The following is a 13,398-nucleotide window of genomic DNA, read 5'->3' on the forward strand; positions in this document are numbered from 1 at the left end:
AATTTCAATTACTCAATTTGATAACACTTGGATATAACATTAATCGACCTAACTCAATTTTTTATCAATTGGATGAAAATTATTTGTCAAAAATATCACTTTGATCAAACATTATTAGATCTAAGTCAAGTTTATATCACTTGGATGAAAAATTATTTGATGAAACTCAATTTTTTATCACTTGGATGAAATATTTCATGAAACTGAATTTGATATAACTTGGATGAAACATTTCATGAAACTGAATTTGATATAACTTGGATGAAACACTATTTGACCAAACTCAAATTGATACCACTAGGATTAAATATTTATTTGATCAATCTTAACTTGATATCACTTGAATGAAACACTATTTGGCCAAACTCAAATTGATATCACTAGGATGAAATATTTATTTTATCAATCTTAATTTGATATCATTTGGATGAAACATTATTTAGTTATATTCAAGTTTATATTAGTTGAATTTAGTTGGTTTGAACACTATATGACCTGAGCTTGATATCAATTTGACTTTGTTGCTTTAAGCACTATATGACCTGAGCTTGATATCAATTTGACTTTGTTGCTTTAAGCACTATATGAACTCAACTCAATTTTATATCCGTTAAAACACTACATGTCAAACTGTATTTCATGTCAGATGTGTGATAAAACAATTAACGCATCAACCGTCGTAATATTTGCCCAAAAATAACTGTTTCTGCACATGTAATATATTTTTTACATAAAAACACGTTCATCGTTCTATTATCGATTCTCTTACTGATCTAACTCTTACTGACTCTCTAACGAAATTTAATGCCAAAAGCAATGCTGAATATGCTCGTTTAAAAAAATTAATAACATAAATAAAATTTAAAAATAAAAAATACCTTCTAGCATTCTAATCTTTTCTAACTGCATTGAATTTAAGTCTGTGATATGTTGGGGTCATCCTTGGGCGCTCATGGTCCACTCAAGAGATTTCAAATGAATGGGAGGTCTGTCCATCGGGACATTTTCTCAAAGTTTGATATTGTGAATTTGCGTACAAGATTTCGATGAAAAAGGTTTCTCTTCAACTGTAAGAGACCAATTGTCTCCTTAGGCCTGCGGCCAGTTATATGTGATTTACAAACACATTGTGGAAAAAACGGAGAAATTTTTGATATACTTAAATAAAGTCTGCATTTAATTTGATTAGAGCTATTAATCATTTACGATACCTTGGGATTACTTTGGCTGTAAGAAATACCATTACAAACTTCAAAACAAGTCAAGAGGAGGACTACTTACAAACTTATTTACCAAGATATGGACGTATGCTTATGATATGGAATTATTTCTCTGCTTTTGATGATCAATTGCAGATGTTAAAATTTATGAATTATTAAAGCAGTATTCAAAGTATAACGAAAATATAGTAAAGCAGACGACATTTTACATCCAATAAGGATATACTTGTAAACACGAAAATCAGTCAATGGGGAAAAACAGGAAATGTAAAGTTTAAATTTTGGAAAGATATTACTTTTATGTGTTTGTAAACGCCCAATTATCTGCTCCTCAACTGTATACCCTCTATGATCTAAGCTACATTCACAACTGGGTTGCTGTGTAAACACTGCCCTCTCGTTTCAGCTCAACGTTATTCTTAGTTTTCGAACATAACTGTTAACGTTACATGACACCAGAGCTGATTTGTGGCTAGACGCACTAAAAGTGAATGCGCACCATAAAAATAATGAGAACTCCGAAGCTACAACCCTATCACGATCAGACATTTCACTGATCTGATTGCCACCATGATGGTTTCCTCTATTATAAACCTTATTATTTAAATGTGTATTTAACTTTCGGCTCACTCTGAACCGTTAGTGTCTCTTCATAACAGACACGGAAAACAAAACTGATATTTTATTTTTTGGTTCACTAGGCCTATTGACAGAGATAACTTGATTTGAACGACAGAACTAAACCTTGGCGTTTTTCTTATAATCTCTAGAGCAAGATTTATGCTATGTAGTATAGCTTAAGTAATATATAAACAGCCATTTAAAATACTAATATGAACAAGTACGAAAAGTTGGGAAACCCAACGTATTACATCTCCGTGTCGAGATGACTACCCCCTTAAACAACCTTAATATGCATCTATCGTTAGCTACAAAACTACTAAAGGCATCAAAAATTGCGAAAAATATTTCTATATATTCATTTTACATTATGAAAAAACGAAACATTAAGGTTTAGTAAGATTGCTTTACATATCAACACAAGGCGAACTGCTAACGCGGCGCACTAGTGTAAAAAGGGACGCACACACACAGACAAACACACATACTGCTTTTTTACTCTTTCTTTATTAATGTTGAGTTGAGAAACAAGATTATCTTATATACGAAAATAAATATAATTAATATTATATGTTTTCTTCGTTAGTTTTCCACCTTATTTCGCGTGGCGTCACATCGTTTTAAAAAAGAACGATTAAACATTCTTGAGAAACCTGGCTAGTATTGCCGTTTGAAATGAAGCATACGCCTGTTGTTTCGCCTTACTCAAATCGGTAGTATATAAAGGTTTCGAATCGCAGCTATGGATAAGAACAGCGCAATTGCATGAACCTTTGGTGGAAGATCCGCCATTGAAAGGCTAGACGTTTCTCGTAACCCTACCGGATAGCTGCGTACATCTAACGATGATGATGGAGTACAATTCAGTACGTACAGACTGGTGTCCATGTGGGATGGGCAACGACCATATGATGGTGGTGTTTAGAAACCAGCAAGTACAGACTTGTGTCCAAGTGGGATGGACAAAGCCTAAAATCTGTGAATTTTTCTTTAACATTGCGGGCCCTCTAGAATAAACCTCTGCCTTTTCCAAAAAATACTATATTTGTTATGGTTCTTAAACAATGAACGCTGTTTATTAAGGTTATGAACAATAAATATCTGAATTTTTAAAAATATGGCTTGTTTTAAAAGTCTGATTAGGTGAGGTTAGGGTTAGGTAAAGCTTAGGTTAGGGTTAGGTACGACTTATTTTAGGTGAGTTTGATGATAGGTAAGGCCTTAGGTGTTTCAGACATTCAGCAACAAGGTGTCTTAAACATTGTACATCTTAACAGTAGACATTCATATCCCTTAAATGATATAATTTGAATTCATTTTTATCAATAAAAACAAACACTTTGTAGTGTCAAAAGAAATTGTACCTAAAATTATTATACTAAGACGGTGTTTTGAAAGCTCGGCGTAAAATCAGGGTTGTCGGTGTACCGTATGTTCAGTTGACATCCTGAAATCGAAAAATATTTGATCATCAAGGAACAGCCCAAACCTCATTACCTATAGGGCTAGAATTTTCCAGTGACGTTAGTCACGCACTAAGATATTTTAAATCCGCCGTCATTGTGAAAATGGCGGTCAGAAGAGTAAAAAAACCATCTTTGTGGCATAACGTCCACGCGTTTCAAAAAATTGCTTTAAAAACCGTCGTTCCCATATTACACACGAGCTTTATGGCGTATAGGTTTCGAAGACGACTGGCACAGGTTATCCGAAACTTGCGATAACATTCTTGAAAAAAAAATGGACTTTCTCCGTTAATTATTTAACTTTCTGCACTTATTTTAAGAAGACTCTTCCGCTTTCTCCCAAGCTATAATATAAACTTTGCTTCCTCGAATCTCTCCATGGCAGATCGCTTAAACTATCTTGTTTAACGTACAAGATATGATTTATCATAAAATAGGTTGTTATGCTTGTAAATGGTAAACAATTAACGTAACAATAACACGTTATCACACTTTGTAGAAAAATACTTTCTATAGCCATCAACGAAGCTATTGTAGATTAACTAAGAGTAAGAAATATTAACCTGAAAGGTTGCCAGATCTGCAAACGTGTTCTGTTAGAGGTACATTAGAACATTCGCGAGAAATTGCCTATATCAATAATAGCAGTTGGTAGAAAAAATACGAGTGTTGGTGGTACCGGTTCTTGGAACTTATGATCTAGAAAAATTCCATGTCTAAAATGCCTAAAAATAACGCATTCTTCGCTTTTACGGTTGTGATTTATTCCTAGTGGATTTGTTATTCATATAAGATAATAAGAAGATAACTCGGAAATAACGGCGTTTCAACGACCTTTTAGCTAAATTTAGTTTGTTAGTTGGAGCTATATGTACTTAAAGACTTTTTTCGAATGCTTCAGTTTCTTGAACTCACGTACGTTCTTTATCATTTCCAATTTTATCAATAAACTGCTGAGCTAATTCAATAAGCCTATGCTTAACTAGGGGTATTCATAAATCAAAAATGTCTCGGTTAAGGCACAATAGCTAGGGATTCTTGAATGCAACCTTTTGTGAAACAACCAAATAACTAAAACCTTCAACTATAGTGTTGTTGTCACTTATAGGGACCGGTAACTGGTCTTTATAGCTTTATTACCAAAGTTTGTCTTAGTAGCACGGCTTCACCGTTAAGTGACGTTATTTTAATTTTGTTATAACCAAATTTCGTTTTGTTTGTTTGATAACAAACTTTACCGCACATCCTTAAAAAATTTTTTATTTTCATCGGACATAATATTTTATATTTTGAAAATTAACGTAAATATTTACAAAGATGTTTACAAAAGTTTGGCGTCTTTAACCAATTCATAAAATAGCGATTGTTCGTTATTGAGAAGATTTTTGGGAGAATCCAATTCGGCTAAGAATCCTTGGTCCAGAACCATAACCCTATCATCATAAATTTAAAAATACAGAAATAATTAAAGTACAATTTATACTAATCCTTAAAAAAGTTTCTTGCTATACTAGATTCTGTTTCTTCATTTGAGCGGGAAATAATAAGCCTTTATTTCGTTAGGCATGAATTTAAACAAGTTAACATATCTAACTTTTTACGCCCCAGAATATTTTATTGGTACAAGGTTCCCGATTAAACGTATTTATTTCCTTAAATGCGTTTCACCATACCTGTCATAATCCATGATTGTATTGATTCTATGGGCGATGGTGATGATCGTCGACAATGCAAATTCCTTACTTATCGTTGCTTGAATGAGATCATCCGTGTCCATGTCCACGGACGCAGTCGCTTCGTCCAATATTAGAATTCTCGTGTTTCTCAATAATGCACGGGCTAAGCAGACCAACTGACGTTGACCAACACTATACGGAAAGAAGAATGCACCATTTATGAGAGAGCTAGAATCGAGAATTTACTACAAGCAAGAATTCTCAATGAATGTATGATGAGACATTTCAATAGCCTTTATATGTTGTCATAGTGCATTTACCTCAAGTTTTGTCCGCCTTCACTGACGGGGTAGTCGAGTCCATTTTCGAGACCTTTGACGAATGGTTTCAAATGGGAATGTTCGAGAGCGGACCAGAGACTTTGATCGTCGTATTTTCCGAACGGATCAAGATTGAGCCTCAATGTGCCCGAAAAGAGAACAGGGTCTTGGGGGATGATAGCTAGTCGCGATCGCAAATCGAATAACCCGATATTAGCGATCTTCACTCCGTCGATTACTATTTCGCCGGCTGCTGCCTCGATCAGACGAAACAGTGCCAAGGTCAGCGATGTTTTTCCGGCCCCCGTCCGGCCCACTACACCGAGCTTTTCACCGGCAAATATCGTAAAGTTCAAATCTTTCAATACAAGATCCATTCCTTCACGATATCGGGTACTGTAGTTTCGAAAACTAATTTCGCCACATTCAGGCCATTGTGGAGATAACGGAGTTTTTGCCTTATGCCACTCTGCTTCGGATGGTAAATGACAATACTCGTGAACTCGCTCCGCACAAACGATCTGCGTTTCCAAACCAGTTATTTGGGCTACATTGGTTTTTAGAGTGGTTATTAGCTGTTCAGAGAAAAAAAATTAAATTAAAGCAGAAGAAAATAGGGGAAGTGGGTAGCCGTAGCCTTGAGCCATACAAGTCGTCCAGTGATTCTCACTTACAATGGTCGATTCCCCTACCACCCTTAAAATTTGAATCTGGCCAATCGGCGCGAAGCATAAAATAGTACCAGATTTCATTGCGAACGCCACCATGTAGCGAACTGTGGAACTAACTTGTGTAGTCTGCTTATATTTCTGCTGTGCTTCAGTTTGAGTTAGGGTTACGTCAGGCAACGGGTTAATGCGGATATTGGTTTAATTAAGGACGAAAATTCGGTTATTTAATAAAATGAATGTCGTTAAGAGTACGCAGTGTGATTTAACGTACAAGGAAACTACCGATAAGAAAACTCAGGCTGTGTTGAAAGGAAAAGTAAGATCTACCCAAACCAATCCCAATGTTAAAAATCAAACTACAACAACTTGGATACAACTTTATTACTTTGAACTCTTCCCTATCACAGTTTAAAACTTCGAACAAGTTAATTTTTTCCCTGGAACTTAAAATACCATTGTATTTAAAAATAAAGACATATTTTAAAATAAGTTATGAATTTAGTACTTACCACTCGATTCCAGCCTCTGCCATTCCGCCTGAGTGCCTCACTGCCTCTAGCAGACGCCTCTAGTCAGTTGGAAGGCGTAGGACCGTACTGTCCACAGAATCACGTCACTCGTGTGTTAATGCGCGTAAAAATCCTATCTCTCTTCACCCCCACGGGGAGGGAAATGGCGCGAAAAATCCGTAAACGGGACGCCTCGCAAAGTTGCCCAAGCCACCCACTTCCCCTATTTTCTTCTGATTAAAGTATACTATCTGATTCACATGCATATAAACATAGTTGAAATGTTTTTGTTTGTGGAATTTCATACTAAATCAAGTTCGAAAAACTATAACCACTTACATTTATAGCTGCAGTCACAACAAATCCGACCATACCAGGCGAAATAGTTCCTTCACATAGAACAATAAAAAGTGACGAAGAAAATATCAAGAGGTTTGCTAGTAAGTTGAATCGAATTGCAAGCCACCTTTAAGGATTACCATTATTAAAATCGAGACCAATTTCATAACAAAATCGAAAAACTTTCAAAGAGTTCGAGTCATTAAAGTATAGTTAAAAAAACCATATTTACCTTTGGCACATGCTCATCATGTAATTGGCTGCAGTACTCTCGTCTAAAAGCTGAAGAAACCTATTGTCGTATTTATTGGTCGCGTCGCTCGCTCTGATGACTGTAGAGCCAGCAACTGATCCAGAAACTTGGGAAACAAAAACGAGTTCTTTGATCCGTATATTCTTTTCAATTGACGGTTTGAAGCCATGAAAAAACGCTAAGTAAAACCGAGTACTGATCAGCATTTAACAAATAAAACTTTTTGTCAATTCCAGGATTTATCCACCAATCTCAACAAAAAAGGATCGAGACTATCTTAGTTTCTGTTTGCCTCTAGTTAGCGTTCTTACCTGAAGCAATGTATTTGCAGTAACAACAACACTGTTAAAAATAAAGGTATTTTGAAGGTACTATAAAATACCTCCGCGACCTTTTTAGTACCCATGAACGTATTTTATTAGTTGTCTCACAGTGCGGGTATTAAATGATTTCGAAAAAGGTATTTTGGAAATATAAGGTATATAATGAAACCTTTTAGAGTTTCTGCGCTTCTGCTGGTATGTTATCGTACCCTGGAAGTAGAAAAGGACTTAACAGACTCCTTTAGAGGGAGTTTTTAGTTCCGGCGTGCTGATTATAATTAACACTACTAAAGTAAAATACATGATATAATACTTCAAGCCCCAATTCTCTAACACTAACTGTTTACTTCACCAGTAGCACTAGTAATGACAGCGTAGAAGAAATCTCTGTTGGAATATTATTAATAACCATAAAGAATAGGTTCGGTAGGGTAGAATTGGGTAGTGGTTTTCTACCCGAGATTTCAATTTCAATCTCAAGTTTCCTAGCTAGTGGTTTTTCTTAAATATATAATTACATATAATTAACATTAATTATTTTCTTTGACAGCTATGTACACTAGCATACGTTACATCATTTAAAGGCAATACAATTATGATATAAGGCTTACATAGTTAATATAAAGGTTTGAATCCGAGCTTACGCCTTCAGTCGCCATTCAGAAAATATCCATGTATATGTGACCCTGAATTACCTTTACACTATAACAGTATCACACCTTCCTTAACAAGGGGAAGCTAAATATAGTATCGGGAAATGTAGAGTGGTTAATCCCTTGCTTACTATGCGAACTCTCACGACCCCGCAAGCCTATGGCGCAGACACTTAAAGGCGAGATGGAAGGCAAAATTTTACCCTCATCCCGTAAGCCCACAACACAGACACTAAAAGTTGAGATGGAAGGAAAATATTACTATCGTGTCTTTCAGTCTCATTTGCATCGAAGTGGTGTATTGCTTACCATGTCTAAAAATGATTCAAGCCCGCGGTAATTAAGGAAAGTTTACCAGTTTCAAATGTGGCGCAAATATTTTTGATGGCGCGAAAGTATAATTTAGACCTGTTTGTGGGTTTTATTTGACACCTAATTCGGTAGCACAAAATACCTTTAGAAGTATATTATCGAACCTTTTTGAGTGTTAACAGGTACCCTTTTCGGTAATAAGGAGTACCTTTCACAATTTGAAAGTTTTATTCCGACCTTTGTTGAGGTTTAAATGATACCCATTACGGGATCACAAAATACCTTGTAGTCCTCAAAAGTACCTTCTTCAAGAGGTATTTCATAGTACCCTTAAACAACGGTATTTTGTAGTACCTATATAGGTACGTCTGGGGATGCATTGAAAAATACCTTTAAAGGTACTAGACAGTACGGTTATTTTTTACAGTGAACGGCAAATACAATTATGAAAAGAGGCAGCCCAATTGAAGCTGCAACGGTCGTTACACTCATGTGTAATGTCGTTAACATGCAACTCCTAATCAAGTCCGGTACCTGTTGGTCCAGATCGTCGATATCTTGCGAGAATCTATTAAGTATTCTACCAGCAGGCGTTGTATCGAAGAAAGAAATTGGAGAGCGTAGTATACAAATCAACATGTCACTGTGTAGCACTTTGGATGCCTTCATAGTCGTATACAAGGAGATGACAACAGCCAGATGCGCTGTAGCACCTACACAGAGATTCAACACGCCTTAAACTGTAACTCGGGTTGTTCTTGTTATTGGGTCAATAGCTTCGCCATCTTTAGAGGCTTCACCCCATAAAGCGAGCCAGTACATCATTGCCTGATAGACCAAAGGACACGCTAAATTGATAAGAATCAAGCTAACACAGCCACCAATTCCCATTGCGTTTGCATAATGTTGGAAGACCTTAAGCGATGTCTGTAAAAAATATAACATAAAGAGATCTTTACAACACCAAGGCCAAAATTTACCCCTAGAATGTATTTGGAATTTTTGAATTATTTTAAATGCATACATTTCCTTCTTTTAACACTTCCTTAGTAATGAGTTTGGCGTTTTCTTTATCCGTTCCTTTCTTTTTAACATCAGGTGTTTTAGATATTTCCGAAATAACTCTGAAAAAGAATACAGTTTATCGAAGTCTCACTTGGACATGAAAGCTCGGATTTCAACTACCTGAGAAATACGCTTAAATAGGTGGCGCTTACGTCAACCCTATAGATGTTTCTTAAGTCCCAACTTGTTTTCTCATTTCAATTCTTGTCTGCAATATCGTTTGCAGAAAGAATTGAAATTAGAAAACAAGTTGAGAAATTACTATAGAATTGGTGTAAGCAATACCTTTATAGGTGTATTTCTCAGGTTGTTTCTTTCGTTGCCGTTGGAGGAACTATAATAGTGTGTTAAGAAAATATTGGTAGTGTTTAGAGCGCAAGATTCGGCTGGGTCTTGAAGACAAGGACAAATATTTAACTTTAGATCTTAATTCCTCAACTCAAATCTTAGTTGAAGTTAATTTATTAACTTCCTGCACCTCTTCTTTTACTGTATCCTTATAATCTTTTACATGTTGTCCGAAAAAATCACTAACTAGACTTTTTCTGCTCATTATTTCATCAAAAGTGCCTTTTTCTATTATTTCTCCGTTGTTCATGAAAAATATTTTGTCCACATCTTGAAGAAACGTTAAGTTGTGTGTCACTAGAACTCTGGTCTTTGAATAAATGAATAAATTGACTAGATATACTCGAAATAACAATTTTATGTACTCTACTTTGTTTTTAAGTAATCCATTTGGTCCAATCACTTTATTGAAAATGTGTTTGCCAACGTGCGCGTCAACTGCGCCCAAAGGATCGTCCAGTAGATAAATATCGTCATTGTGGTAAATTGCTCTCGCCACATTTACTCTTTGCTTTTGTCCGCCACTCAAGTTGATACCCTTTTGCAGAAGAAAATAGGGGAAGTGGGTAGCCGTAGCCTTGAGCCATACAAGTCGTCCAGTGATTCTCACTTACAATGGTCGATTCCCCTACCACCCTTAAAATTTGAATCTGGCCAATCGGCGCGAAGCATAAAATAGTACCAGATTTCATTGCGAACGCCACCATGTAGCGAACTGTGGAACTAACTTGTGTAGTCTGCTTATATTTCTGCTGTGCTTCAGTTTGAGTTAGGGTTACGTCAGGCAACGGGTTAATGCGGATATTGGTTTAATTAAGGACGAAAATTCGGTTATTTAATAAAATGAATGTCGTTAAGAGTACGCAGTGTGATTTAACGTACAAGGAAACTACCGATAAGAAAACTCAGGCTGTGTTGAAAGGAAAAGTAAGATCTACCCAAACCAATCCCAATGTTAAAAATCAAACTACAACAACTTGGATACAACTTTATTACTTTGAACTCTTCCCTATCACAGTTTAAAACTTCGAACAAGTTAATTTTTTCCCTGGAACTTAAAATACCATTGTATTTAAAAATAAAGACATATTTTAAAATAAGTTATGAATTTAGTACTTACCACTCGATTCCAGCCTCTGCCATTCCGCCTGAGTGCCTCACTGCCTCTAGCAGACGCCTCTAGTCAGTTGGAAGGCGTAGGACCGTACTGTCCACAGAATCACGTCACTCGTGTGTTAATGCGCGTAAAAATCCTATCTCTCTTCACCCCCACGGGGAGGGAAATGGCGCGAAAAATCCGTAAACGGGACGCCTCGCAAAGTTGCCCAAGCCACCCACTTCCCCTATTTTCTTCTGCCTTTTGAAACACGGGTGAATTACGATAAAACAGTTGCATTTATCGAAACGTACTCTTTCTCCAATCTCCGTATTGTCGTGAGCCGGGAGGGTCTTGAGATCAAAATCTAAAGCGCAGCTCTCGATGAGTTTCTTGTATTTGTTGTCGTCGAAATCGTCAATGAACAAGATATTTTTTCGAAGAGAAGTGTTTTCGATCCATGGTTGCTGAGTGACGTACCCAACTTTACCGTTTACTTTCACTTTTCCATCAATTTTATCCATTTCGCTAACTAATGCGGATAAGAGGGAAGACTTGCCAGAGCCCACTGGGCCCACAACGGCAACTAGTGACCCGTAAGGCACTTGGAAGTTTATGTCCTTCAGACACGCTGGTTCATCTACTTTCCAGCGGAATGTTGCCATCTCGACTTCAATAGCTGAAAGGAGTTTACTAATATTAAAATATCGCAATTTCATTTCGAAGCTTAATTCTTATTATTCGCAAAACTCGGTACCATGCAGTTAACTTGGTATCGTGCCAGAGCGTCAAAGAATAGTCACCCCCCTACCACCTTATAACCCGGAAATCTAAGCAGTCGTCTGCTTCTGCAATAAATGGCAGCGGTAATCGGTTTAGTGCGGGCTTTTAAGACTTAAGTTATTTGTTTAAGATTAGGAACAGCAAATTATCTCGAATTTTTAAAGTAAATGGGAAAAACTCTTAGTGATAAGTGTACTCAGTACAACTGGTTTCTTATGAATAGGATAAGTACAAAAGATAAAAGTGTAGGTTGCCGCATGCCTTTATTACGCGAACTTCAAAATCCACGTTTTAGCCCCACTAGCAGACGACAATGTTTGTTATGATTACAAGTATTAATAGAGGTAGAGCTTATAATAGGTAAGTTTAAGTTATATATTAATCCTTGTATTTATTCCCAAGCTTCCGGTAGCATCCCTTGCGCGATTTGAATAAAGTTTCCCTTTTGTGCCACCAGGAAGACTTGTGTCGCGAGTTTTACCTAGACAATGCCTGTGGATAATTTCCCGCCGATTCACGCTTACGGGTGGTTTCATAAGCTTATGATATCATTTATTGAAGCTGAGCATTTATCGAATTTCGTTGAGTTTCATTTCAAGCTGATGAATGATTATGTTTACCATATTTTCCTTCATTTGAAGTTTTACTTTTCTCTGTGTAATTATCGGTTACAGTGCAATTCAAAACTTTATTGATCCTTGAAATAGAAACTTTTGTCTGTAATAAAGGTGAAATACAACGTTATAAAACATTCGCTTATTTCGCTATTCTTAAAACCAGGAGTTCATACCGGAGTGATGAAATGAGCTCTAATAGTGGCGCGCATTTACCGACGCGTGACGTTTCCGCGATACCTTTACGCTCTCTAGTGGGAGAATCAAATACTACCATAGGAATGTGATTTAAAGCGCGAAAAGCGACACCTAGCGTTAGGGGCGGGGGTAGGCTCCGGGATAATAGGCCAATCATAGATCCTGTTACAAATTTGAAATTATATCGTCTGCTAAACAGCTGAGATCGGTATTGCAATGGAAGTAAAATTATTTACTGTAGTTAGTTAATTAAGTTTCATTTCACACCAAATCGCAATGTACTGGCCTACTTACCTTCGGTTGGAACTTTGACTAAGCTTTCTTCAAAGTTTTTAAATTTAATTCTGCCTCCAACGTTAACATTTCGTGCTTGGCTTGATTTGTAAACAACGCCAAGGCTTAACTCGGAAGGCGTACTAGGTTTAAAAGAAGTAACTTGAACGGTTTGAGTAGACTGACTTTTATACTTTACTGGATCTTCTCTTAGGTAAAAGTTGCACTGCGTTAACTTATTTAATTTAATCTTATCCCTAATTACGTACGCCATGCCGATAGTCCGATACCGACAACTTTAACCCTAACAGCTGATTTTCCACGGTATCCGAGCTCAGCTCCCACAAAACTATAGAATGCTAGCCTTTTTGCTAGGTAGACAGGCTTCTTTAGGGAAACCCAACAAGACAGAGAACGGGTGAAGATTTTTTCTATTGCACTATGAAGCCAGTAAAATATTAGTGTCGCCAGTCTATGTTAGTTAGTCTTTACAAAAACAAAATGTAAGAAGGCTTTCGATTGGTCAGAGCAGTTCATGTGATCAAAGCTTTTTTACCCAGAGTCCCTTGGAAGAAATGAGAGGCGAGGTTAGTAACCGGTAAGAGCTTCCCACCCCAAATTTGATTTTAGAGACGAGGAGAGAGGTTTTTGTGACGTC

The 13,398-nt window shown here is 36.7% G+C and overlaps 1 protein-coding gene across 1 annotated transcript; it reads right to left on the reverse strand.

The window, feature by feature from the left end:
- Nucleotides 1-4,550: 4,550 nt before the first annotated feature.
- LOC149679038 (multidrug resistance-associated protein 1-like) lies at nt 4,551-11,652 on the reverse strand. The gene is made up of 10 exons (XM_089835972.1): nt 11,187-11,652; nt 10,142-10,314; nt 9,388-9,487; nt 9,146-9,290; nt 8,789-9,100; nt 7,055-7,253; nt 6,823-6,949; nt 5,304-5,878; nt 4,981-5,175; nt 4,551-4,740 (listed from the first exon to the last, which is right to left on the reverse strand). Exons 1-10 carry the CDS (start codon nt 11,589-11,591, stop codon nt 4,629-4,631), a joined length of 2,343 nt encoding a protein of 780 aa, XP_089692098.1. The 5' UTR covers nt 11,592-11,652; the 3' UTR covers nt 4,551-4,628.
- Nucleotides 11,653-13,398: the final 1,746 nt, after the last annotated feature.

This window comes from Phalangium opilio, unplaced genomic scaffold (genome assembly GCF_054372755.1).
Source record: "Phalangium opilio isolate 3A_F unplaced genomic scaffold, DU_Popi_V2 ptg000042l_1, whole genome shotgun sequence".
NCBI lineage: Eukaryota > Metazoa > Arthropoda > Arachnida > Opiliones > Phalangiidae > Phalangium > Phalangium opilio.

Bases quoted from the DNA above. Each gene is read 5' to 3' on its own strand.
- LOC149679038 (XM_089835972.1), bottom strand. From the start codon at position 11,591: ATGAAATTGCGATATTTTAATATTAGTAAACTCCTTTCAGCTATTGAA. The intron at 9,488-10,141 runs GTACATAAAATT...ATTCTTTTTCAG, and splicing joins TTACTTAAAAACAAAGTAGA to AGTTATTTCGGAAATATCTA. The intron at 6,950-7,054 runs GTAAATATGGTT...TAATCCTTAAAG, and splicing joins ATGATGAGCATGTGCCAAAG to GTGGCTTGCAATTCGATTCA.